Here is a 25,671-nt window from a genome sequence, read left to right on the forward strand (position 1 = left end):
TTGTAAGTTTAATTTACTTTTTTAATGTAGTTTGCACCAACTCTCTTAACATTGTTGTCAGCAAGTTGTACCCTGAACAGGTATCACACTTACAAGATTATGTATTAGGGTGCAACATGCTCTTATCATAGATAACAGGTTCTTTTCCTAGACGGCTACTTAAAGTTAATTAAGAAGATGGAATTTGGTGAAACACACAAACTTTATTTAGTACAGACAACTATAATTGAAATTATAGGAAAGGATCAATATACACCAAGATTAGAATAAGAGAAGTACAGTAAAGTGGTTTCCTGCATCGCTCCTACTTACAGTCTTACATTGTGCATATTTACAACGTATGGAGACCATAGGGAACATAAGTGGAGCCCATCAGAAAGTGGATCCTGATTCAGTTTACATAGTCTTGGGGACCTGACGCACCCCAAGAAATGGGAACTGGGTGTGATATTTTATACCCTTCCTTATGGTGATAGTACAGATATATACCATTTCATGCTTTATCCTGATTATAATAAGGTGAATAGCTGTCCCTAACCATACGTGGCCTTTGGGGTGTCCTTAATTAAGTATCAAGCATTGATATTCCTCTCTTATATCATTTATTTCTTAATAATTCCTATATGTACAAGCAGTCTAACTGCTTAGATACTGCATAGCAACCTCATTGCTAAAGTCCCCCAAACTCCCTTCCTGTGGAGTTCTGTGGAGTACTGGACCTGTTTGGGGTTATTTGATTTTGTTTTAGAATGAAAGTAAAAAATATTTTATCTGGGATTATCTTCTTAGGTCTCTCTCATTTCAGCTACAGTTCAGTCTTTAAAATAATTACTTTCACAAAGCCTTAACCTAATATGATAGACCCTTAAATTTTAACAAGCTTAATAAGCCATATACTTATGTTCACCTATTTGCCCCCATGCATGTTCCATGCTAACAAGCCATACACCCACATACATACAATTTTATACTCCTATTACATCATTTTACCTCTAGCAAGCATAAAATCACCCAGGAGACAGGAGATAGGATCATAGGTCATAAGTAAGGCTAAGATTTTGGCACAGGTATTTTTAGTAAAAGGCACAGACAGGTCATGGGCAGTAAAGAAAAATTCACAGAAGCCGTGACCAGTGCGTGACTTTTACTAAATATATCCGTTACAAAATGGGGAGCTCAGCTGCTGGGGGTCCCTGTACCGCCTGCAAGGCTGAAGTCACAGGGGTCTCTGGAAGTCATGGAGTCCGTGACTTCCGTGATAAAATCGTAGCCTTAAGTCATAACATCAGGTCAGCGGTCAACAAAATTGATATAGGAAAAGAAAATCTTTAAATACTCCTCTTAATTTAAACAGAACCCTAGTTAAATCACCAAGAACCAATCAAAGAACTATAGAGGATGATGTAAATGGGGAGGGATAGCTCAGTGGTTTGAGCATTGGCCTGCTAAACTCAGGGTTGTGAGCTCAATCCTTGAGGGGGCCATTTAGGGATCTGGGGCAAAAATTGGGGATTGGTCCTGCTTTGAGCAGGGGGTTGGACTAGATGACCTCCTGAGGTCTCTTCCAACCCTGAGATTCTATGTCAAATGATTATTTTTAAAATAAAGCTTGTAGTAAAATGGTCTTTTTTAATACAGGCTAAAGGAATGTAGAAGCCTGGACTATTTTATCATGTTACTCTGTGTTTTGTGTTTGTTTTCAAACTGACACAAGATAAAACTATCAGAAAAACTATTTCCCCATGTTTATTCCCCCCACTCTCCTGCTGGTAATAGCTCACCTTAAGTGATCACTCTTGTTACAGTGTGTATGGTAACACCCATTGTTTCATGTTCTCTATGTATATAAATCTCCCCACTGTATTTTCCACTGAATGCATCCAATGAAGTGAGCTGTAGCTCACGAAAGCTTATGCTCAAATAAATTTGTTAGTCTCTAAGGTGCCACAAGTCCTCCTTTTCTTTTTGCAAAAAAAATTATGGTAACTCTGGGAATGAGATTGGAGAATGTAACTAGGCCCTGGTCTACACTACAAACTTACATCAATGTAACTAAGTCGCTCAGGGGTGTGGAAAATCCACACCCCTGAGTGATGTAGTTACACTGACCCAACCCCCAGTGTAGACAACACTATGTCAATGGGAGGGCTTCTCCTGTTGACACACTGTCACCTCTTGTAGAGGTGGCGTACCTGTGCCGCCACGAGACCCCTCCCATCTGAGTAGGTAGCGTCTTCACTACCTACTTCACTAGGCAGCTGGGCCAGTGTAGACACACCCTAGGACAAGAGAGAACAGGTTAGGGCCCAAATTGACTAGATATTTGCTTAGATTTTGATTTGTTATAACTTGTGATCAGATCCAGTTTACTGTGTCCAAGAGTCAGTGTTTTCTCATCCCTGTGTATATTGCAGCTATTTTCCTTTGGCACTTCATCACTGAGTCTAGCAGAGCTTGGGACTGCAGCTGTCCACTCACTTTTTAACTGGTTGTATTGGATAATCAGGTCCAGTTTACTATGCCCAAGAGTCAGCGTTTTCTCATTCTTGCATATTTTGCTGCTGCTTTCTATTGATTTTCCACTTGAAACATCACTGGGTGCTTTCTGCTTGGTATTTGCCCCATTTGTACTAGTGTTCTCAGAGGGGGATCGTAAGTTTGGTCCCTGTCTCATGGCAGAGTGATGGAGCAACTGGCCATTTTTAGTTTTAGCCAGTGCCTTATTTTCTAGATGATTAGGTTCACTGCAGCTTAGTATGGGGAAAGACATTGGCTGCAAGGATGCCTGGTGTGAATTATGATTAGGCTGGTCATATAAGGCAGACTTGAATTTAGCTGAAGTGTTGTGGCTAGAGTTTGACATTTCCCAGTGCTGCTTGGAGTCACTTGGCTTCATGGAGCTGATGGCTTCCTTTCTCTTTTCATTGATGAAACCAGGACCCAAGTCTTGCTTTTCATGGAGTACATTGTAGGTGGAGTTCTTCCGAAAAGGAGACATCTTTATGCTCTCAATGCTTGAATTTGAGAGACTACTGGCCTGGCTTGCGGTTCCAGCTTCATTCGGTTTGGCAGATTTTAAGAGAGACTGGAAGGTCCATGCTGAGGTGTGAGCTGAAGCAGGGCTTGATCCAGCCTCGAGGATGCAGAAAGCAGGCACAGGTTTGGATTCTGTGTATAAGCTTCGGAATTCTCTGTCAAAGTCCTCAACGATTTTGCCTCGGAAGTGTGTCACCAAGCAGGTGTGAACTTGACTGCACAGCCAAGTAAAACTGGAAAGAGATAATTAGCGGGTATTTCTAACCTTTGAATGATTTACCATAGATATTACATCATTTATATCCTCACACTGACGTGTGCATTGTAATACATTGGTGCCTGACCCCCATGGTCTCAGGGGAAGGTGTCTGTTTCACCAGAGGGAGAAGGATGTCACGCCGTGGGCTCTGGCTGTACATGGGGTGGGGAGGGGTGCAGACATACTTGGCTTCTTGTAGGCAGTTTAAACCGCAACAGGGAGGAGGGCCAGGCGAGTGGGGGGCTCTGGATGTGTCCCCAAGGGGCGGGGGGGGATCCTGGATTGGGGACTGGATGTGTCCAGGAAATCCCGGTCTGTAGAGGATGTATTCTCTGGGGCAGTGGGATCCCAGGCTGTAGAGAGGGGATCCCCCTGGAGTGGGGGGATCCCAGGCTCTGGTGGGTGGGTGTTCTGGGGGATACTGGGCACAGGGTGAGGCAAGGCAGAGGCTACCAGAGCCTCTGGGATTGGCTCACTGTATTTTCTGTATCTTTGGTACAAGGTAAAAGGGATTTTTAATGGTGTGTTTGCCAGGTACTGAGCCCGCTGAAGTCTCAGGATACCAACCCCCGAACCTGGGTTAAACTGTTTAATTTTGGACAGTGACCAGGTCACATTAGCACCTGTGACTCTTTGGGTCCACACATTTCATCTGCATTCTACAACAGGTAATATTAATTGCATGAAGGTGCAGGGGGCGTTACCCTGCCAGCGGTGGGACAGCATTAGCGGCTGGCACGGTGTGTGGTGCTGGGAGAAGGGTGCTGTGGGGGGCAGAGCATGCAGCACCAAGCAGGAGTGCTTCACAAACACTACATTGATCTTTGCCAGCAGCTCCCTGCTCAGCGCTTCAGCAGGAAGCAAGGGGTGGGGGAGGCGCCATGGCGGGGGGCAGGGGGAACATGGGCAGCAGAGGGTTGGGGCACAGGTGGGAAGGGCAGGGGGAGTGTGGGCAGTGGAGGGTGGGGACACAGGTGGGCAGGGCAGGGGGGCACAGGTGGGTGCATGGGGCAGTCGTGCAGGAAGCTTGGGGGGGTAGCACTGATGAACACAGGGAGCTGGGGGGAAGGAGGAGTCCCTTGGCTGTTGCTCTGAGAAGCAGGGGAGACACCCTGAGCTCTGCAGGGAGCCTGTGGAGGTGTCCAGGAACTGGACAAGACTTTCCCTGTAGGACAGTGGTGGCAATGTGGAGGGAGGGGAAAGGACTGAGCCTAGCTGTCCCTGGCACCTGCCAATGCTGCAGCGCACGGGCTGGTTTGTCCACATTGCCTCTTCGTGGCACCAGCTGGCTAGAAGCTGCTGCCGTTTCCCAGGTGTTCTTTGACCTGTGGTTATTGTCACTGGATGTCTCTGATTGGTCCAGCTTCTCGCCCTCACTGCCCATAGTGTAGATGCTTGTCATCTCAGCCTCTGTAATGTGCGGCCTCCCTGGATATGCCAGTGAAAGCGCTTGTTAATCCTCACAACCTTCTGGGCAAGATTAATGCATTGAGCTCTCGTGTGGCCCCTTGATGTAATGCTGGGCTCACACTGGTTTTATTCTGGTGCCAACCAAGTGACTGGTTGAGTTGCTCCTGGTTTGCATTGCTTGGCAAGATGAGATTTAGGCTTCCTGCCTTTGCCTTTCAAGCCTAACTGACTGGGTATTTGGTTGTTTCCCTTCTACCCTTACTGGGTTCATTCTAAACTATGGCCAGAGAACACAGGACCTGCTGGGAATCCAGAGGAAAGAATAATTCAAAACAATAAGTTCAGTTTGGTTATGTCCATTGTGTCATTATGGGCACTAGGGAAATAGCGTGCCTTCTTGGAGAGCTCCCAGTCTGACCATGGGAGGAGGACGTGGCTGGGTTTGTTGGCAGAGTGGGGAGCATGGCAAGAGGGGAGATCTAAGATGTAGGCCAGGGCAAGGCCTTGGAGGAGGGAACTAGAAGTGTAAACCTGTTGCCAGTAGACAGCTTGAGGTGACATGATCAGACTGGCAGGGGAGTGAGGACAGGGCACAGACAGCTGCAGCGGCCCAGGAGCCAGCAAACAGAGCTGTAAAGAGGGGAGTCTGAGTGGGAGTTCTGTTGGAGGAGAAGGTATTTGTATTTGGTTTTGTATTTGTAGGTGTAGAGGCTTGTAGGGGCTTTGTGCTGGGAGATAAGCTGAGCCCTGATTGGGGGGGGGGGGGGGGAGGGGCTTCTCTGACTAGGGGTCCTATAAAGGCAGCCAGCCAGTCAGGCAGCGGCACAGGAGCCAGCAAACAGAGCTGTGAACAGGGGAGTTTGTCTTGTGGTGCTTGTTTGGGGTTTGTTTTTGCTGTGGGCGGTGGTGTTTGGGTGGGGTTTGTGTTTCCCAGATTAACAGGGTTTAGGTGGGAAGGCTATGACAGATACAGAGGCAGCAGTGGGAGTGACCCATGTCGTGGAAGACACAATGAGGATGACTGGATGTGGAAGCTGCGGTATGTCCATGATCCTGGAGGGGGCACCTGGTAAGAGTTTTGTCTGCATGAAATGCCGTCTGATAGAGCTGATGGAGGAAAAGATCCGAGGTTTGGAGATGCAGGTGGAAAATCTGGTAGAGTTTAGGAAGGGGTTCGAGCAGATTATGGAGCAAAGATATGAGGCATCTGAAGGGAAAAGCTCAGACTTGCAGGTGGAATCAGGGCTGGGGAATTCTGAGGGGAGACTGGGTGAGGAAAGTGGTCAGTGGAAGTATGTGACTAAGAGAACCAGGCAGAGGAAAAGACGGGCTAGTGAAGGAGAAATAGAGCTCAAGAATAGGTTTGAAGAGTTGGAAAACGAAGAAGGGGCTCAGCAGGTAGTCACTGAAGGTGGAAGGGCAAGGAAGAAGAGAAGAGCGGCTAGTCCTATAGGAAAAGGGGAAGAGTCAATGGAGACTACACCAAATATGAGCCCCAGGAGGATACAGGATGGTTAAAGAGGATTACAAGGGAGAATAGGAATGGAAAGAACTTGCAGCCAGAGGGAACAGGGGATAGACTGGATAATAGCACCGTCACTAGGAAAAGGCAGGTCTATGTGACTGGGGACTCTTTAATGAGAAGTATAGATAGGCCTGTAACCAGAGCTGATCCAGAGAATAGGAGGGTGTGCTGTCTTCCAGGTGCTAAGATACGGGATGTAGACCTCAGGTTGAAAAGGATTCTAAAGGGAGCAGGAAAGAATCCCCTAATTATCCTTCATGTGGGAACAAATGATACGGCTAGATTCTCGCTGGAAAGTATTAAGGGAGACTATGCTAGGCTGGGGAAGACACTTAAGGAAATCGAGGCTCAGGTGATCTTTAGTGGGATTCTGCCTGTTCCTAGAGAAGGGCAACAAAGGTGTGACAAGATTATGACTATCAACAGATGGCTTAGGCAGTGGTGCTATAAGGAGGGCTTTGGGATGTATGGCCACTGGGAGGCATTCATGGACATAGGACAGTTCTCTCGGGATGGACTTCATCTGAGTAGGGAAGGAAATAGACTTCTAGGATGGAGGCTGGCACAACTGATGAAGAGAGCTTTAAACTAGGAATTTCAGGGAGATGGTTGGGAGATGTCCAGGTAATCTCCACGCTGGATTTTAGCATTGAGAGGAAAGAAAATGAAGTAAGAAAGGATACAGCCGTGGGTAGGAGGAAGGGCAGTGTAGATACCAGTCTAATAGGTTATACTGGCTGTAGAATGACCGTGCCTAATAGGGTACAGAATGTGAGTGAGGCCAAACAGCAAAAATTAAGATGTTTGTACACCAATGCGAGGAGCCTAGGTAACAAAATGGAGGAACTAGAGCTACTGGTGCAGGAAGTGAAACCAGATATTATAGGGATAACAAACATGATGGAATAGTAGTCATGACTGGACTACAGGTATTGAGAGGTATGTGCTGTTTAGGAAAGACCGAAATAAAGGTAAAGGTGGTGGAGTAGCATTGTATATCAATGATGAGGTAGAATGTAAAGAAATAAGAAGCAAAGAAATGGATATGACTAAGTCTGTCTGGGCAAAAATTACATTGGGGAAGAAAACTATTAGAGCCTCCCCTGGGATAGTGCTTGGGGTGTGCTATAGACCGCCGGGATCTAATTTGGATATGGATAGAGCCCTTTTTAATGTTTTTAATAAAGTAAATACTAATGGAAACTGTGTGATCATGGGAGACTTTAACTTCCCAGATATAGACTGGAGGACGAGTGCTAGTAATAATAATAGGGCTCAGATTTTCCTAGATGCAATAGCTGATGGATTCCTTCAACAAGTAGTTGTTGAACCGACTAGAGGGGATGCCATTTTAGATTTGGTTTTGGTGAGTAGTGAGGACCTCATAGAAGAAATGGTTGTAGGGGACAGTCTTGGCTCAAGTGATCATGAGCTAATTCAGTTCAAACTGAACGGAAGGATTAATAAAAATAAATCTGCAACTAGGGTTTTTGATTTCAAAAGGGCTGACTTTCAAAAATTAAGGAAATTAGTTAGGGAAGTGGATTGGACTGAAGAATTTATAGATCTAAAAGTAGAGGAGGCCTGGGATTATTTTAAATCAAAGCTGCAGAAGCTATTGGAAGCCTGCATCCCAAGAAAGGGGAAAAAATTCATAGGCAGGAGTTGTAGACCAAGCTGGATGAGCAAGCATCTCAGAGAGGTGATTAAGAAAAAGCAGAAAGCATACAGGGAGTGGAAGAAGGGAGGGATCAGCAAGGAAAGCTACCTTATTGAGGTCAGAACATGTAGGGATAAAGTGAGACAGGCTAAAAGTCAAGTAGAGTTGGACCTTGCAAAGGAAATTAAAACCAATAGTAAAAGGTGCTATAGTCATATAAATAAGAAGAAAACAAAGAAAGAAGAAGTGGGACCGCTAAACACTGAGGATGGAGTGGAGGTCAAGGATAATCTAGGCATGGCCCAATATCTTAACAAATACTTTGCCTCAGTCTTTAATAAAACTAAAGAGGATCTTAGGGATAATGGTAGCATGACAAATGGGAATGAGGATATGGAGGTAGACATTACCATATTTGAGGTAGAAGCGAAACTCAAACAGCTTAATGGGACTAAATCGGGGGGCCCAGATAATCTTCATCCAAGAATATTAAAGGAATTGGCACATGAAATTGCAAGCCCATTAGCAAGAATTTTTAATGAATCTGTAAACTCAGGGGTTGTACCGTATGATTGGAGAATTGCTAACAGAGTTCCTATTTTTAAGAAAGGGAAAAAATGTGATCCGGGTAATTATAGGCCTGTTAGTTTGACATCTGTAGTATGCAAGGTCTTGGAAAAAATTTTGAAGGAGAAAGTAGTTAAGGACATTGAAGTCAATGGTAAATGGGACAAAATACAACATGGTTTTACAAAAGGTAGATCGTGCCAAACCAACCTGATCTCCTTCTTTGAGAAAGGAACAGATTTTTTAGACAAAGGAAACACAGTGGATCTAATTTACATAGATTTTAATAAGGCATTTGATACCATGCCACATGGGGAATTATTAGTTAAATTGGATAAGATGGGGATCAATAGGAAAATTGAAAGGTGGATAAGGAACTGGTTAAAGGGGAGACTACAACGGGTCCTACTGAAAGGTGAACTGTTAGGCTGGAGGGAGGTTACTAGTGGAGTTCCTCAAGGATCGGTTTTGGGACCAATCTTATTTAATCTTTTTATTACTGACCTTGGCACAAAAAGTGGGAGTGTGCTAATAAAGTCTGCGGATGATACAAAGCTGGGAGGTATTGCCAATTTAGAGAAGGACAGGGATATCCTACAGGAGGATCTGGATGACCTTGTAAACTGGAGTAATAGTAATAGGATGAAATTTAATAGTGAGAAGTGTAAGGTCATGTATTTAGGGATTAATAACAAGAATTTTAGTTATAAGCTAGGGACGCATCAATTAGAAGTAACGGAGGAGGAAAAGGACCTTGGAGTATTGGTTGATCATAGGATGACTATGAGCCGCCAATGTGATATGGCCATGAAAAAAGCTAATGCGGTCTTGGGATGCATCAGGCGAGGTGTTTCCAGTAGAGATAAGGAGGTGTTAGTACCGTTATACAAGGCACTGGTGAGACCTCACCTGGAATACTGTGTGCAGTTCTGGTCTCCCATGTTTAAGAAGGATGAATTCAAACTGGAACAGGTACAGAGAAGGGCTACTAGGATATCCGAGGAATGGAAAACTTGTCTTATGAAAGGAGACTCAAGGAGCTTGGCTTGTTTAGCCTAACGAAAAGAAGGTTGAGGGGAGATATGATTGCTCTCTATAAATATATCAGAGGGATAAATACCGGAGAGGGAGAGGAATTATTTAAGCTCAGTACCAATGTGGACACAAGAACAAATGGATATAAACTGGCCACCAGGAAATTTAGACTAGAAATTAGACGAAGGTTTCTAACCATCAGAGAAGTGAAGTTTTGGAATAGCCTTCCAAGGGAAGCAGTGGGGGCAAAAGATCTATCTGGTTTTAAGATTAAACCCGATAAGTTTATGGAGGAGATGGTATAATGGGATAACATGGTTTTGGTAATTAAATATTCATGGTAAATAGGCCCAATGGCCTTTGATGGGATATTAGATGGGGTGGGATCTGAGTTACCCAGGAAAGAATTTTCTGTAGTATCTGGCTGATGAATCTTGCCCATATGCTCAGCGTTTAGCTGATCGCCATATTTGGGGTCGAGAAGGAATTTTCCTCCAGGGCAGATTGGAAGAGGCCCTGGAGGTTTTTCGCCTTCCTCTGTAGCATGGGGCACGGGTCACTTGCTGGAGGATTCTCTGCTCCTATAAGTCTTTAAACTACGATTTGAGGACTTCAATAGCACAGATATAGGTGTGAGGTTTTTTGCAGGAGTGGTGGGTGAAATTCTGTGGCCTGCGTTGTGCAGGAGGTCAGACTAGATGATCATAATGGTCCCTTCTGACCTAAATATCTATGAATCTATGAATCCAGGTGGGATGATGTGTCCAGGGTGGGGACAAGCAGTTAGCCATTGGCACAGAAAAAAAGGGTCTCATATTTTGGTATGTTGTAAAGAAACTCGGAAGATTTGGGAATGGCTTAGCTGTGAGGGGGAGGAGTCAGACATGAACTCTGGACTGGGGTGTCAGCAATGACACTAGTCTGGAAGGAGAGGTGTTAGGAGAGGAAGAGTTGGCTTTAAGCCGTATTAAGCTGGAGCTGTTGGTAACCATTCAGGAGAGCGAGCCTGGGGCGCAGGGCTGCACACAGGGAAGCAGGTCTGTGACCTGTCAGCTTGGAAAAGACAGTTAAGTTAACATGAGCAAGTACGGCCATGTAGGCTAAACTGCTAAAGGGCAGAAAGGGCCAAGGACAGAGTCTGAAGGATCCGGACAGAGCAGGGAAAGGGGCAGCAGCAGGAGACACTGAAGGAGCATTCTTGGAGGCAGGAGGACAGCATTTCAAGGAGGAGGGAGCGATAGTCACAGAAGCAGCAGAAAGTCTGAAATTCAGCCAAGTCAGCAAGATCCTGGGGAGAAGCACGAGGGTTCAGCAAGTGGAGAGGGCTTCAGGAGGGAGTTGATAGTGGTTATGAGGCAATGGGGGTGTAGCCTGGGACTCAATAAGGGGGAAGTAGGGCTGCTTTGTGAGGAAGTCAGCAGAATCATAGAATATCAGGGTTGGAAGGGACCTCAGGAGGTCATCTAGTCCAACCCCCTGCTCAAAGCAGGACCAATCCCCAATTTTTGCCCCAGATCCCTAAATGGCCCCCTCAAGGATTGAGCTCACAACCCTGGGTTTAGCAGGCCGATGCTCATACCATGGAGCTATCCCTTAAGGAGGAGAAGATGAGTTTGTGGTGAAGGAAGCCCCGGTGGCCCATGGAGACTCTTCAGGGCTGCTCAGCTGTTCAGGAATAAGAGTGGGGGAAGCAAATGCTGGATGTAAACCAAGGCAGAGGGTCAGTGGGGAGGAAGAGCAAAAGAGTGGCTTGGAGGAGAGTGTGGAACAGAGGGTGTCAAGTCCAGTCAGAGATGAGGAAGCAGGGAGCCATGGGCAAGGGTGCAGTTACGAGCAGCAACAAAATTAGATATTGCTCGATTGAAGGTTATGGAAGGGCCAGCTGGGAGGTAGAGAGCAGGGTGGGAGTGGGCTGTATTCAAGGAAATAAGGTGGTGATCAAAAGTGGAAAAGATCACTGCCATGTGAAGACAACCAAGTCCAGGGAGTGGCACTGGTGGAGTGTGTGTGCAGTGGGAGAGTTAATGCAGTCTGCAGGTCAAACAGTAAGGTAAGGGCAGAGGCTAGAGGTTGGGTGAGCGATCAGCATGAAAATTGAAGTAATTGACAATATGATGAAGAGAGAGAGCCATGTGTCGAAATCAGGCAGGAAGAGGGTGTGAGGGATGTGGGTGAGATTATGAAGTTGGTTTCTCTGTGACAATGAATGTTTGGCCCAATATCTCTGGGTTTTAGAGGCGCAAACTGTGATGTCTCACCTGTATGTACCAGCAAGAACGTGGTCACAATCTATCAGTACAAACTTCTCCAGAACTTGACCTGCAAATTTCTTGCCTGCTTTACTGTAATATGTGTCTCCACTCACACACCGCACTCGCATGTTCTGAAATCAGAGGATGAAATATGGATTGAGCCAGATTGAATAGAGAAAGCTAAATCTTTTCTTTCTTAACAGATTTCTTTACGAATGATAACCTAAGCGATGGGCTATCTGACAGTGACCCCCGGTCCTGAAAGGAGGGAAGCAGCAAGGCATCGAGTGTTTTCTGGCTACTGCGTACCCTACAGTAACAGAGTTTTCTATCAAACTGCCTGCTGCTTGGGGATCATTTAATGAAATAAAAATACCAAAAATTGATGTGGTGTTGTTAGCACCTTACACCACAGGTTATACAAGATCTTGGCATGAAGAATTTGTCCTTCTAGATCATTTATAGAATTTATAAATCGATATAGTTTCTACCACATCATTTATACAATTATCGAATAGCACTGGCCTAAGAACCCACCCCTGCAGAACCCACCATAAGGACACCATTAGTTGATGATTCCTCATTCACAGCTACATTTTGAGATCTCTCCGTTAGACAGCTTTTTAATCCATTTAATATATACCATACAGATTCCGGGTAGTGTTAGGGTTTTGTTAGTCATGCAGTACAAACGCCTTTGTCATAAATATAAAGGGAAGGGTAAACCCCTTAAAATCCCTCCTGGCCAGAGGAAAAATCCTCTCACCTGTAAAGGGTTAAGAAGCTAAAGGTAACCTCGCTGGCACCTGACCAAAATGACCAATGAGGAGACAAGATACTTTCAAAAGCTGGGAGGAGGGAGAGAAACAAAGGGTCTGTGTGTGTGTCGGTATGCTGCTTTTGCCGGGGATAGAACAGGAATGGAGTCTTAGAACTTTTAGTAAGTAATCTAGCTAAGTATGCGTTAGATTATGATTTCTTTAAATGGCTGAGAAAAGAATTGTGCTGAATAGAATGACTATTTCTGTCTGTGTGTCTTTTTTGTAACTTAAGGTTTTGCCTAGAGGGATTCTCTATGTTTTGAATCTAATTACCCTGTAAGGTATCTACCATCCTGATTTTACAGAGGTGATTTCTTTACTTCTATTTACTTCTATTTCTATTAAATGTCTTCTTGTAAGAAAACTGAATGCTTTTTCATTGTTCTCAGATCCAAGGGTTTGGGTCTGTGGTCACCTATGCAAATTGGTGAGGATTTTTACCAAACCTTTCCCAGGAAGTGGGGTGCAAGGGTTGGGAGGATTTGGGGGGGAAAGATGTATCCAAACTACGTTTCCCAGTAAACCCAGTTAGAGTTTGGTGGTGGCAGTGGATATTCCAAGGACAAAGGATAAAATTAATTTGTACCTTGGGGAAGTTTTAACCTAAGCTGGTAAAAGTAAGCTTAGGAGGTTTTCATGCAGGTCCCCACATCTGTACCCTAGAGTTCAGAGTGGGGGAGGAACCTTGACAGCCTTACATAATTCTAACTGTATTATTTCACAGTTACCTTTATCAGCATGACTTGTAATCTTGTCAGACAACATTATTAGGGTTATTAGCTGCCTCACCAGAGTGAAACTGTCCTGAGCCTAACCACATTTCTAGCTTGCACAGGGTACTTTGGTGATCCTTCATAAAATCAAAGAAGTGTAGGACTGGAGGTCAAATAGTTCAGTCCCCTGCATTCAAGGCAGGACCATCCCTGACAGGTGTTTGTCTAATCTGCTCTTAAAAACCTTCAATGACAGAGATTCCACAACCTCCCTGGGCAATTTATTCTAGTGCTTAACCACCCTGACAGGAAGTTTTTCCAAATGTCCAACCTAAACCACCCTTGCTGCAATTTAAGCCAATTGCTTCTTGTCCTATCCTCAGAGGTTAAGCACAACAATTTTTCACCCTCGTCCTTGCAAACAAACTTTTATGTACCTGAAAACTTATGTCCCCTCTCAGGCTTCTCTTCTCCAGACTAAACAAACCCAAGTTTTTCAATCTTCCCTCATAGGTCATGTTTTCTAGAATTTTAATAATTTTTGTTGCTCTTCTCTGGACTTTCTCCAATTTGTCACATCTTTCCTGAAATGTGGCACCCAGAACTGGACACAATACTCCAGTTGAGGCCTTATCAGTGAGGAGTAGAGCAGAAGAATTACTTGTCGGGCCTTGCTTATAAGACTCCTGCTAATACATCCCAGAATGATGTTCTCTTGTTTTGCTCCAGTGTTACACTGAAGACTCATATTTAGCTTGTGATCTACTATAACCCCCAGATCCCTTTCTGCAGTACTCCTTCCTAGGCAGTCATTTCCCATTTTGTATGTGTGCAATTGATTGTTCCTTCCTATGTAGAGTACTTTGCATTTGTCCTTATTGAATTTCATCCTATTTACTTCAGACCATTTCTCCAGGTCATTTTGAATTTTAATCCTATTCTCCAAAGCACTTGCAACCCCTCCCAGCTTGGTATCATCTGCAAACTTTATAAGTGTATTCTCTATGCCATTATCTAAAACACTGATGAAGATATTGAAGAGAACTGGACCCAGAACTGATCCCTGCGGGAACCCACTTGTTATGCCCTTCCAGCATGACTGTGAACCACTGACAACTACTCTCTAGGAACGGTTTTCCAACCAGTTATGTACCCACCTTATAGTAGCTTAATCTAGGTTGCATTTCCCTAGTTTGTTTATGAGACGGTCATGTTAGACAGTAGCAAAAGTGTTACTAAAGTCAAGATATACCACATCTACCGCTTCCCCCCGTCCACAAGTCTTGTTACCCTCTTACCAGCCTTGGTTATGCTATAGAGTGACCCCAGCACACACCCAGATCTTCCCCCAGAAACGTATGTCCTGTACGACCCAGCCCTCTCCTGGACAGTACAAATATATTGTGAGCTAGTAGTAATGGAGCATTTTAACTTCCCTGATATCTGTTGGAAGATTATTACAGCAAAACATCATATGTCCTACACATTCTTAGCAGGTGTAAGAGGATAACTTTCTGAATCATAAAGTTGGGGAAACAACTAGGGGGTCATTCATTTTGGATCTGGTTTTGACCAACAGGGATGAATTAGTTGTGAACGTGAAGGTGGTCGGAACTTGGAAGGAACTGATCATCATGTGATAGAATTCAAGATCCTGTGGAAAGGAGGGCATGAGAACAGCAAAACAAGGACACTGGACTTCAGAAAGGCAGATTTCAACCAACTAAGAAATGGTAGGCAAGGCCCCATGGAAAGATCAGTTGGGAAGAAAAGGAGTTGAAGGAGGCTGGTAGTTCTTAAAACATGTAATACTGGCGGCTGAACATCATGCAGTTCCAACGCAGAGGAAAGATAAGAAGATCTGCAGGAGGCCAATGTGGCTGCACAAGGAGCTTTCCAGCTATCTAAAACCCAAAGCCAGTTTTACTAAGAACAAACCATGCCAGACCAGCTTGATTTCCCTTTTTGACAGGGTAACTGCCCTGGTGGACAGGGGGAATGTGGTGGTCATAATATACGTGGACTTCAGCAAGGCTTTTGACACAGTCCCACATGACAGTCTCATAAGTAAGCTGGAGAAATGCAGGCTCAGAGGAACTACATACATAATGCATGGATATATACATCATGGATAGATAATTGGTTTAAATAACCTCAAACAAAGTAACTATTCATGGAATTATGTCAGATTGGAGGAAGGCCTTGGGGGTTCCAGAGGGATCTGTTCTGGGTCCAGTGTTATTTAACATCTAAAATTCAGAGGGTTCTTGATAAATTGGAGAACTAGGCTATAGACAACAAAATGAAATTCAAAAAAGATAAATGGAAGGTGCTACACTTACGGAAGAAAAACCAAATGCACAAACACAGAATGGGGGGAAATGGGCTTGGCAGCAGCACTGCTGAGAAGGATCGGGGAGTTGTGGTGGCTCACAACCTCAGCGTGAGTCCGCAAATGCAATTTTGGGCTCCATTAATAGAGGCATAGCCTGCAAATCACGGGAGGTGATAGTACCGCTTTACTCAGTGCTGATTAGGCCTCAGCTGGAGCATCGTGTCCAGTTTTGGTCACTAATATATAAAAAGGATGAAGAGAAACTGGAAAGAATCCAGAAGCAAGCGACAGAGATGATCAAAGGGATGGAATACAGCCATATGAGCAAAGGCTGAAGGAACTGGGCATGTTTAATTTGGAAACGAGGAGATTAAGGGGGGACATGCTAGCTGTCTTCAGATACTTGAAAGGCTGCCATAAAACGGATGGAGAAAAGTTGTTCTCTCTTGCCACAGAGGGCAGGCCAAGAGGCAACGGGCTCAAACCACAGCAGAGCAGATTTAGATTAAATCTCAGGTAAAAACCTCCTAACTGTAAGAACAGGAGGACAATGGAAGATACGCCTTGGGCGGTCCTGGAATCTCCTTTGCAGGAGGTTTTCCAAAGGAGGCTGGAGAGCATCTGTCTTGGATGGTTTAGATTCAACAAATCCTGCATCTTGGCAGGGGTTAGACTAGTTGACCCCTGCGGTCCCTTCTAGCCCTGTGGTTCTATGATTAAGTCAGTTATTCCTAGGGGAATAATATGCCAGTTTGTTATTTTAAATAGTTGTCCAGACACTTCAGCTGAAACGTACTGGATTAGATAAAACAATAAAACAAGTTTATTAACTACAAAGAGATTGATTTTAAGTGAATACAGGTAATGAGGCATAAGTCAGAAATTGTTCTAAGAAAATAAAGATAAAACACTTACTAGTGCCTAATTTAACAAACTACATTAGATTCAAAGCAAAGTTTTCTCACCACATGTTTTCAAGCAGTCCTACCAACCAAACTTTTTAGGTGAAGGCCCCTCCCCCAGAGATAAAGGGCTGCTTTCTTTGTCTCCTCAGGTGCCGTTAACATGATGTGCAGGGAGAGATAGCGTGGTGCCTTGGGATCTCTGCCACTTCTTTTTATAGTCCTGTCCCTGCTTTGAGAAGCATTTCCATCTGGGAGCAAGGCAACAGGCAGTCTGTGTGGAAAGAAACTCCATGCTGTTTCTTTGCTAAGATGTAGATTTTTGCCCCTGCCAAAAAATGGCCACTGAGGCCAGGTCTACACCACAGATATATAGAACTACGTCGCTCCGTGGTGTGAAAAATCCACTCCCCCTCAACCTCACCCCTCGTGTAGACTGCACTGTGGGGGAGGGCTTCTCCCGTTGACATAGCTCCTGCCTCTCGTGGAGGTGGATTAACTACACCGAAGGGAGAAGCTCTCCATTCATAAGAACATAAGAATGGCCATACTGGGTCAGACCAAAGGTCCATCTAGCCCAGTATCCTGTCTACTGACAGTGGCCAATGCCAGGTGCCCCAGAGGGAGTGAACCTAACAGGCAATGATCAAGTGATCTCTCTCCTGCCATCCACCACCAGCCTCTAACAAACAGAGGCTAGGGACACCCTTCCTTGCCCATCCTGGCTAATAGCCATTAATGGACTTAACCTCCATGAATTTATCCAGTTCTCTTTTAAACCCGGTTATAGTCCTAGCCTTCACAACCTCCTCAGGCAAGGAGTTCCGCAGGTTGCCTGTGCACTGAGTGAAGAAGAACTTCCTTTTATTTGTTTTAAACCTGCTGCCCATTAATTTCATTTGGTGGCCGCTAGTTCTTATATTATGGGAACAAGTAAATAACTTTTCCTTATTCACTTTCTCCACACCACTCATGATTTTATAGACCTCTACCATATCCCTCCTTCGCCTCCTCTTTTCCAAGCTGAAAAGTCCTGGCCTCTTTAATCTCTCCTCATATGGGACCCGTTCCAAACCCCTAACCATTTTAGTTGCCCTTCTCTGAACCTTTTTGGTGTAGTAGTATCTTTACTAAAGTGGTGTTGCTGCGGCACTGTATGTGAAGACAAGCTCTTAGCAGATAATGGTCCATCAGTCTTGTTTACACCTGTCTGAGGTATCAGCTTGCCCTCTGTCTCTGAGGAACTGGGTTAGCCACTCCCCAGACTTATCTGGAAAACATATTTTTAGTCAGCTTATGATTATAACTCCACATATAATGCTGCTATATGCATTTTGCCTTGATATTATTGATCAACATATTATGAGTTTTTAAATGACACCTCACAAGGCATACCTTGTACAAACATTATTACAATAGGGTGTGTGAACACAGGGGTATATTCTGTCATACATACCAATTGCATTAACTTTGTACACCACCAAAAGGAATGCTGCAAACTTACTGGGAAATGGTCCTTGTTAAGAGCCATTTTACTGCACATCTCTATAAAATACTTTAAGTACTTCTCATCAAGGATCAGGTAAACAGGGACATGTCGCCTGCTTGAAGCTTCCATCAGGTCACAGAGTATCTCCATGTCTGTGAAGAGATCCATGACGACTGCGATCACCTAGCCAGAAAACAAACAAGAAGGCCCAACTGAAGGAGCATTCCAAGATGGACACGGCTGTGGTAGGTAGCTTCCCAGCTGAAAAGGGGAGGAAGCAACACCTCAGAGACCTGAATGCCATAAAATATAAGGACTCAGGGCTGATGTACACTGGAAAGTTAGGCTGACCTAGCTACATCACTCAGGTAATTAAACCATGTAAGTCCTAGTGTAAACAGCGCTAGGTTGACAGAAGAATTCTTCCATAGATCTAGCTACCACCTCTTGGAGAGGTGTATTATTACAATGATGGAAGAACTCCTTCCATCGCCGTAGTAAGCATCTACATTACAGCACTGCAGCTGTGCCATGCTAATGTTTCTAGGATAGAGGTACCCTTGGAGTACTAAAGTACTAAATAGTGGAGTGCCAGGGGACAGGTCCTAGCACTTCTCTCTATCCACCTGGAGGCAGGATGTTGAGGGCCTCACACAGGGCTGCAGGCTGTTGCCAAGCCTTGAGCGTCTTTCAATTCATAATAAGGAACCTGGACTTGGTATCAGGGAGAGGGAGCAGCAAGGTGGCAGCATTACCATGCTCATCCCCACAGTATACTTAGGACTGCAGCATAGTTTGGCTAGAAAAACTGTGAGAAAATTCAGAGGGACCTAACCAAGGTAGGGGAATGGATAGCATGGCAGCAGATGAAAATATTGTGGATAAGTATACAGTAATGACAATAGAAAGAACAATTTGAATTGCTCCGACATATTGTAGAGTTCTAAATTACCTGTAACCCACCAGAAAAAGACCTCATTCCATGAAGAGCTCAGCTCAGTATGCCTTGGCAGCCAAAAAAGAAATAAAACATTAAGGTGCATAAGGAATTGGATAAAAAAATAATAGGGGAAATATAATGCCATTCTATAAATGAATGGCACACCCATCCCTGTGTTAGTATGTGCAGTTCTGGTCACCCCATCTCAGAAACTATGTAGCAGACAGAACGGTTCAGAGGTGAGCAAAGAATGATGGAAGGTTTGGGAAAGAGAGGAAGATTGAAAAGACTGGGAATGTTTAGATTAGGAAGCAGACAGATAAGAGGGAATGTTAGACGACTTGGAGAAGGTGAATTGAGAACTGCTATTTAACACAGAGAAAGGGGATAACTCAATGAAATTGAAAAGCACAATATTTAAGACTGATAAAAGGAAATACTTTTTACGCAATGCAGCACTAGCCTGTGAAACTCATTGCCACAAGATATCACGAGGCCAAGAGCTTAGCAAGATTCAGAAAAGGACTGGACATTCATCTAGTCAGTGTTTCTCAAACTGGCCTAGATGAACTGGGGGTCCCCGAGGGTACTCCAGGGGGGTCCATGGACACCACTGATCAACTCCTTCCCCCTCCCTTCCTCCCTCCTTCACACTAGGGAACAGCTGTTCCCCAGCACGAAGGATGTGCTGGGAGGGAGGGGGAGGATTGGGGATCCTGGCTCCACACCGCTCCCAGATATGGCCAGCATGTCGCTGCGGCCCGGGGAGCAGGGGGTCTCTGCGTGTTGCTCCTGGCCCAAGTGCCGACTCTGCAGCTTCCATTGGCTGGGAACTGCGGCCAATGGGAGCTCTGGGGGCAGTGCCTGTGGGCAGGAGCACCGTGTGGAGACCCTCTGGCCCCCCACTCCTAGGAGCCACTGTCAGAAGTATTTGCTGGTCAATTTTGGGAGCTGCCCAAGGTAAGCGCCGCCCCCCCCCTCGTCCTCTCCCGCACCCCTACCCCAGCCCTGAGTTCCATCCAGCACCCAAAGTCCCTCCCAGAGCCCACATCACCTCCCACACCCAGAGCCCAACCCGCTCACCCCCTCATGCACCCCAAACTCCTGCCCCAGCCTGGTGAAAGTGAGTGAGGGTGGGGGAGAGCGAGCGACAGGAGGAGGGGAGATTGAGTGAGCGGGGGCATGGCCTCGGGGAAGAGGGTGGGACAGGGGCTGAGCAGGGGGCCTTGGGGGGTTCCTGAAAATTTTTAAATCAAAATGGGTGTCCTCGGGTTGTTAAAGTTTGAGAACTGCTGATCTAGGTAATAAAGATATCTGCAAGTACATTATATAGGATAAAAGTATATAAACCCTCCAGCTTCAGAGCAAAAAAAACCCAACCACTGACTGACAGGGTCAACTTCCCCCATGGACATGTTGGTGCATAACTGTCTGACAAAGCACAGAATAGTCAGGTAACACTCGTGTGGGAGATGGGGAACCAATGTTCAAACCCCTGCTCTGCCTGATTTGGAGCAGGGCTTGAACCTGGATCTCTCACATATTACATGAGTGCCCTGACTGCCAGGCTATTGTCTACTCTGGGCTCATAGGCTGATTTTTCATGAACATTTCTAAAGGCCTTGGTTTCATTACACATTGTGGCAGATATCTTCACACTTTTCACAGACCAGATATTCTTGCTTTCTGGCCAGCCCCAGTGATGAGCTGCCAAAATCTTAACAACCGGTTCCCTCCTCACCCCGCGAGGGGGTTGTGGCCCACCCCTGCCCCATCCAAACCCCCACGTTCCTTGACGCCCCTCCCCCTGGGACCCCTGCCCCATCCATCCCCCTCCCCTTTCCCCTGACTGCCCCCAGAACCGGGCAGGAGGGTCTCGTGGGCCACCATAGAGGGTGCCCACCCTGATCCTAAGAGCCAGAGGGACCTGCCGGGGGGCGAGGTGGGGAGTCCTGGCATTGCTTACCTGGGGCAGCTCCCAGGAAGCATCCGGTAGGTCTCTCTGGCTCCTAGGGGTGGGGTAGCGTAGCTGGGGGGGAGTGGTCACTCCCCCCCTGATCACATCAAAAGTGGCGCCTTAGGCACCAACTCCGTGGGTGCTCTGGGGCTGGAGCACCCATGGGGAAAATTTGGTGGGTGCAGAGCACCCACCGGCAGCTCCCCACCCCACCCTGCGCCCAGCCCCAGCTCACCTCACCTCCGCTCCGCCTCCTCCCCTGAACGTGCCGCCCCGCTCTGCTTCTCCGCCCCGACTTCCCGCGAATCAGCTGTTCATGTGGGAAGCCTGGGAGGGCTGAAAAGCAAGTGGCACCTTCGCCCTCAGGCCCAGGGAGGCAGAGGCGGAGGCGAGCTGGGGCGGGGAGCACCCCCCGGGTTACCTGCTGCTGCGCGGGTGGCCCTCCTCACGCCCCATCCCCCCGCTCTAGCTTACCTCCGCTCCGCCTCCCTGGGCCTGAGCATGAAGCCGTCGCTTGCTTCTCAGCCCTCCCAGGATTCCCACGTGAACAGCTGATTCATGGGAAACTCGGGGGGCAGAGAAGCAGAGCGGGGCGGCGTGTTCAGGGAAGGAGGCGGAGGCAGAGCATAGGTGAGCTGGGGCCGGGCACGGGGCGGGGAGCTGCCGGTGGGTGCTCTGCACCCACCAAATTTTCCCCGTGGGTGCTTCAGCCCTGGAGCACCCACGGAGTTGGGGCCTAAGGCGCCACTTTTGGCCAGTTGAATTTAGAAGCCCTTTTAACAACCGGTTCTAGTGAACCAGTGCGAACCGGCTCCAGCTCACCACTGGCCAGCCCTAATGGGAAGCCACATCAAGGGGTGCACGTCCTGCTGTCATAGCTTGTGGGGGGTGATGGTCCAGTTTCTAGACAATCTCTGTTATTCACCAGGCCCTGGGCTTAGTTTTTTCAAGACTAAACCAAACAACCCCATGATTCTCAGAGTAGGCCTTTGGGCTCCAGCACCCTGTTTCTCTCTATGGCTCTACTGACTTCAGATTCTTGTTAGGGACTTCAGGGAGCAATGCAGCTAGTATCTACAGCAACACAGGGTAGCATGTGTTAGTCAGCTGGAATACAGTATTGGCAAGTCCTTTGGTCAGCATGGAAAAGCCAAGCTTAAGTCAGCATCCATATTGGCTGAAGCAACTGCCTCGTTATTCCATGGTCTCCCAGAATCTATCTCTGCTGATGTCTCTCTGACTTTGTGTGCAAAGAGTAAAATGATACCCAGTCACTGTTCCATCCTCCATAGCCAAAACACTACAGTCCTCTGGGCCTTCACATCTCTCACCTCCGCTGGGCAAGACAAGAACTAACCCTGCACCCCCTGTAATAGTCTGGACAGGTCCTAATCCCACTCCACACCTGTTCATTCACAAAGAGTGAAGCTGAATGCAGGTTAAGTAGAACTTTATGAAACCCCATGTATTGCTCTGCCCATGTGGCTGAGTTGCTTCCAGCCCAACTCCTCACCTTCCCTGTTCCCTTGTCCCGTCAATAATAGTCCCTTCCAGGGAACACTGGCCCTCTAACTCCAGTTTCACTGATCATGATTCATCTTCCCTATTTCACAAACATTTTAATATAAACATTAAAAACAAAGAATTGATACCCAGACCCCAACCCTGTGTCTCTTTGGCCCAATGCTGCTAGCACATAGCCGAGTTGCATTCTCATCTTTACCACAGACTCAGCTGGTCCAGTCTTTGAGATGGTTTGTTCTCCACAAAAAGCGACCATAGTGGGTGCAACCTCTCTGTCTCTCTGCCACCTGTCTCAGAGACGAGCCACCTGTCTCTGTGAAGTCTCTTCCCTCCCTGTGGGGCTGGCCTCTGGATGGTTCTGTCCCTCCTTTCTGTGATGATCTTGGTACACTCTCTCTGGGTGCTGAGTCTGCTGGCTTGTAAATGCCTCCTGTTCCTTTGGCTCACTTGTCCCTTGAGTAGTCACCCCGTATGCCCTGGGTGCCACTGTACCCCTCATGACTCCTTTGGTCCACTCCTCTGGTGTCTCTCTAAGGCTGGATCCAGGGCTGGTAGGTCCTTGGCTGACCTGTTTGTACTCTAGGGCCTGCTTTCTCCAATTGTTGGCCATCTGTTCTCAGTGATATCTCCATCCTTTTGGCTTCAGTGGGTCTCCCCTCACTGGAAGCAGGGTTTTGGTCCTTTGCCCCACCAGAGCCCACGTTGCACTGTTTTGGCAGCCCTGTGTTGGGGTATTTCAGTGTTCCAAAAATGCTAACAAGGGATCTAATCAGGAGAAACATTCTTATGTAGCAGTCTTTTAGCTATTTTCACAGGTGACTCCACCTTATCATTACTCTGTGGGTATGCTGGGGAAGAGGTGGTGGTCAAACTCCCATTTTCATTCAAATTCCTGTCATAGACTGGGCCATAGGCAGTCAGACCTCATGGTCAGAACAGAGGTAGCTATGCTTAGGGATCAGAGCAGGGGTTGGGAACTGGAGGTCAGCAATGGAGACAGAGATGGGAGTCAAGCCCAAGGTCATCACCAGAGTAAGTAGCCAAGGGCGGGGAATAGAAGCAGGGATCTGAAACAAAGCAGGAGGGCAGGAACCAGGAACGGGATAAAAAGGTAGGAATCAGGAACAAGACAGGGCTGAAGATTCACGTGAAAAGGCAGTGTCAGCTGTAGGAGCCAGCCAGGAATACATCTAGTTGCTTGGACAGCTTCCTGTGTCTCCTGGCTTGAATAGCGAGTCTGGGCCATTTGGAGGGGCTGGATATCTCCTCCAACGGGAGGCTTTGTGGGCAGTGTCTACAGTGAGCTAGGGCCCACCAGCCCACAGTCCTGCTGGCACTTGTGAGCTGCTGTGTGGTGCTCTGGTCTGAGGACTGCCTGGAGATCAGCAATCCCTTGAATTCTTCTGAGGCAAAGCGATATCCATTGTCTGTGAATACAGGGTCCAGTAAGCCGTATCTCACAAAGCCGACCTTCAGTTTTCCAGTCACTGACTGGCTTCTTGATTCAGCCTCCCAAAAATGTGAACAGTAGTCCATTATAATCAAGTATTGTTTGTCACTGAAGATAAGTCCCCACTCACCTTTTCCCATGGTCGGATGGGCAGCTCATGTGGTAATAGTCTCTTTCTGCTGGTGGTTATAACATGACTGGCAGGTGTCACACCCTTCTATCAAGGATGTGAGTTGTATATTCATTCCCAGCCAGTAAACACATTCTCGAACTGTCAATGCCCATGTCCAAGGCATGTATTTTTTGCACAACATCATGTGTAATGAGGCAGGAACAACAGCTCTCTGTCCTCAAAATATGATTCCATCCTGCACACTCAGCTTGTCTTTAATTTGAAAATATGGTTCTGCTCCTACCAATACTTGGCTTTTGTCTTCTGGCCACTTTGCTAGTACTGCTCTTTTGACTGCCTGTAGCTGGATGGCCTTTTCGGTAGCCTCTTAGATTTCCAGCAGCTTCACTGTTGAAACTGGAAGACTGAATCCATTAACATGCTGCACAAAGTCCGGATCCCCTTTCCCCACCTCACTGATACTGGGTATATTTGCCCTGCTCAGGAGTCAGCTGACTCCAGTAATTGACCTGGACAGTATCTGATCTCCGCCTGGTAGCACTGGAGGTGCATCAACATGTGTTGTAATCGTTTTGGAGCACTAAGAAGGGGGGTTGCCATAGACTCACAGAATCATAGAACTGGAAGGGACCTCAAAAGGTCTTTTAGTCCAATCCCCGGCACTCATGGCAGGACTAAGTATTATCTGGACCATCCCTGAGAGGAGTTTGTTTAATCTGTTCTTAAACATCTACAATGATGGAGATTCCACAACCTCCCTAGGCAATTTATTCCAGTGCTTAACCACCCTGACAGGAAGTTTTTACTAATGTCCAGTCTAAACTGCCCTTGCTGCAATTTAAGTCCATTGCTTCTTGTCCTGGCCTCAGAGGTTAAATTCTCAGACTTTAAGTCAGAAGGGACCATGATGATAATGTAGTCTAACCTCCTGCAAATTGCAGGCCACAGAACCTCACCCACCTACTCCTGTAATAGACCCCCCTAACCTCTGGCTGAGTTACTGAAGTCCTCAAATCATGGTTTAAAGACTTCAAGTTACAGAGAATCCACCATTTACACTACTTTAAACCTGCAAGTGACCCGTGCCCCAGGCTGCAGCGGAAGGTGAAAACCCCCAGGGTCTCTGCCAATCTGACCTGGGGAAAATTCCTTCCCAACCCCAAATATGGTGATCAGTTGGACCCTGAGCATGTGGGCAAGACCCACCAGCCAGACCCCTGGGAAAGAATTCTCTGTAGTAACTCAGAGCCCTTCCTATCTAGTGTCCCATCATTGGCCATGGAGATGTTTGAGGCTAGCAGTTTCAGATCAGCAACATGCCATCCTAGGCAGTCCCATCATCCCACCCCCTCCCATAAATTTATCAAGCTCAGTCTTAAAACCAGTTAGGTTTTTTGCCCCCACTGCTCCCCTGGAAGACTTCACTCTTCTGATGGTTAGAAAACTTCATCTAATTTCAAGCCTAAACTTGTTGATGGCCAGTTTATCTCCATTTGTTCTTGTGTCCACATTGGCTCTTAAATAACTCCTCTCCCTTCCTGGTATTTATCCCTCCGATATATTTATAGAGAGCAATCATATCTCCCTCAGCCTTCTTTTGGTCAGGCTAAACAAGCCAAGCTCTTTGAGTCTTGTCTCATTAGGTAGGTTTTCCATTCCTCGG

At 46.4% G+C, this 25,671-nt stretch overlaps 1 protein-coding gene across 1 annotated transcript in view; it reads right to left on the bottom strand.

Annotated features, from left to right (window-relative positions):
* Window positions 1-1,859: 1,859 nt before the first annotated feature.
* FAM83C (family with sequence similarity 83 member C) overlaps window positions 1,860-25,671 on the bottom strand; it is a 29,363-nt gene continuing 5,551 nt past the window's right edge. Inside the window, exons 2-4 of the mRNA XM_007053942.4 lie at window positions 18,020-18,187; window positions 11,751-11,875; window positions 1,860-3,269 (exon numbers count right to left, since the gene is read on the bottom strand). Of these exons, the coding sequence (XP_007054004.3) occupies window positions 2,300-3,269; window positions 11,751-11,875; window positions 18,020-18,187 (1,263 nt within the window). The 3' untranslated portion in view covers window positions 1,860-2,299. The remainder of the gene's footprint in view (window positions 3,270-11,750; window positions 11,876-18,019; window positions 18,188-25,671) is intronic.

Source organism: Chelonia mydas, chromosome 13, assembly GCF_015237465.2.
Source record: "Chelonia mydas isolate rCheMyd1 chromosome 13, rCheMyd1.pri.v2, whole genome shotgun sequence".
NCBI classification, from domain to species: domain Eukaryota; kingdom Metazoa; phylum Chordata; order Testudines; family Cheloniidae; genus Chelonia; species Chelonia mydas.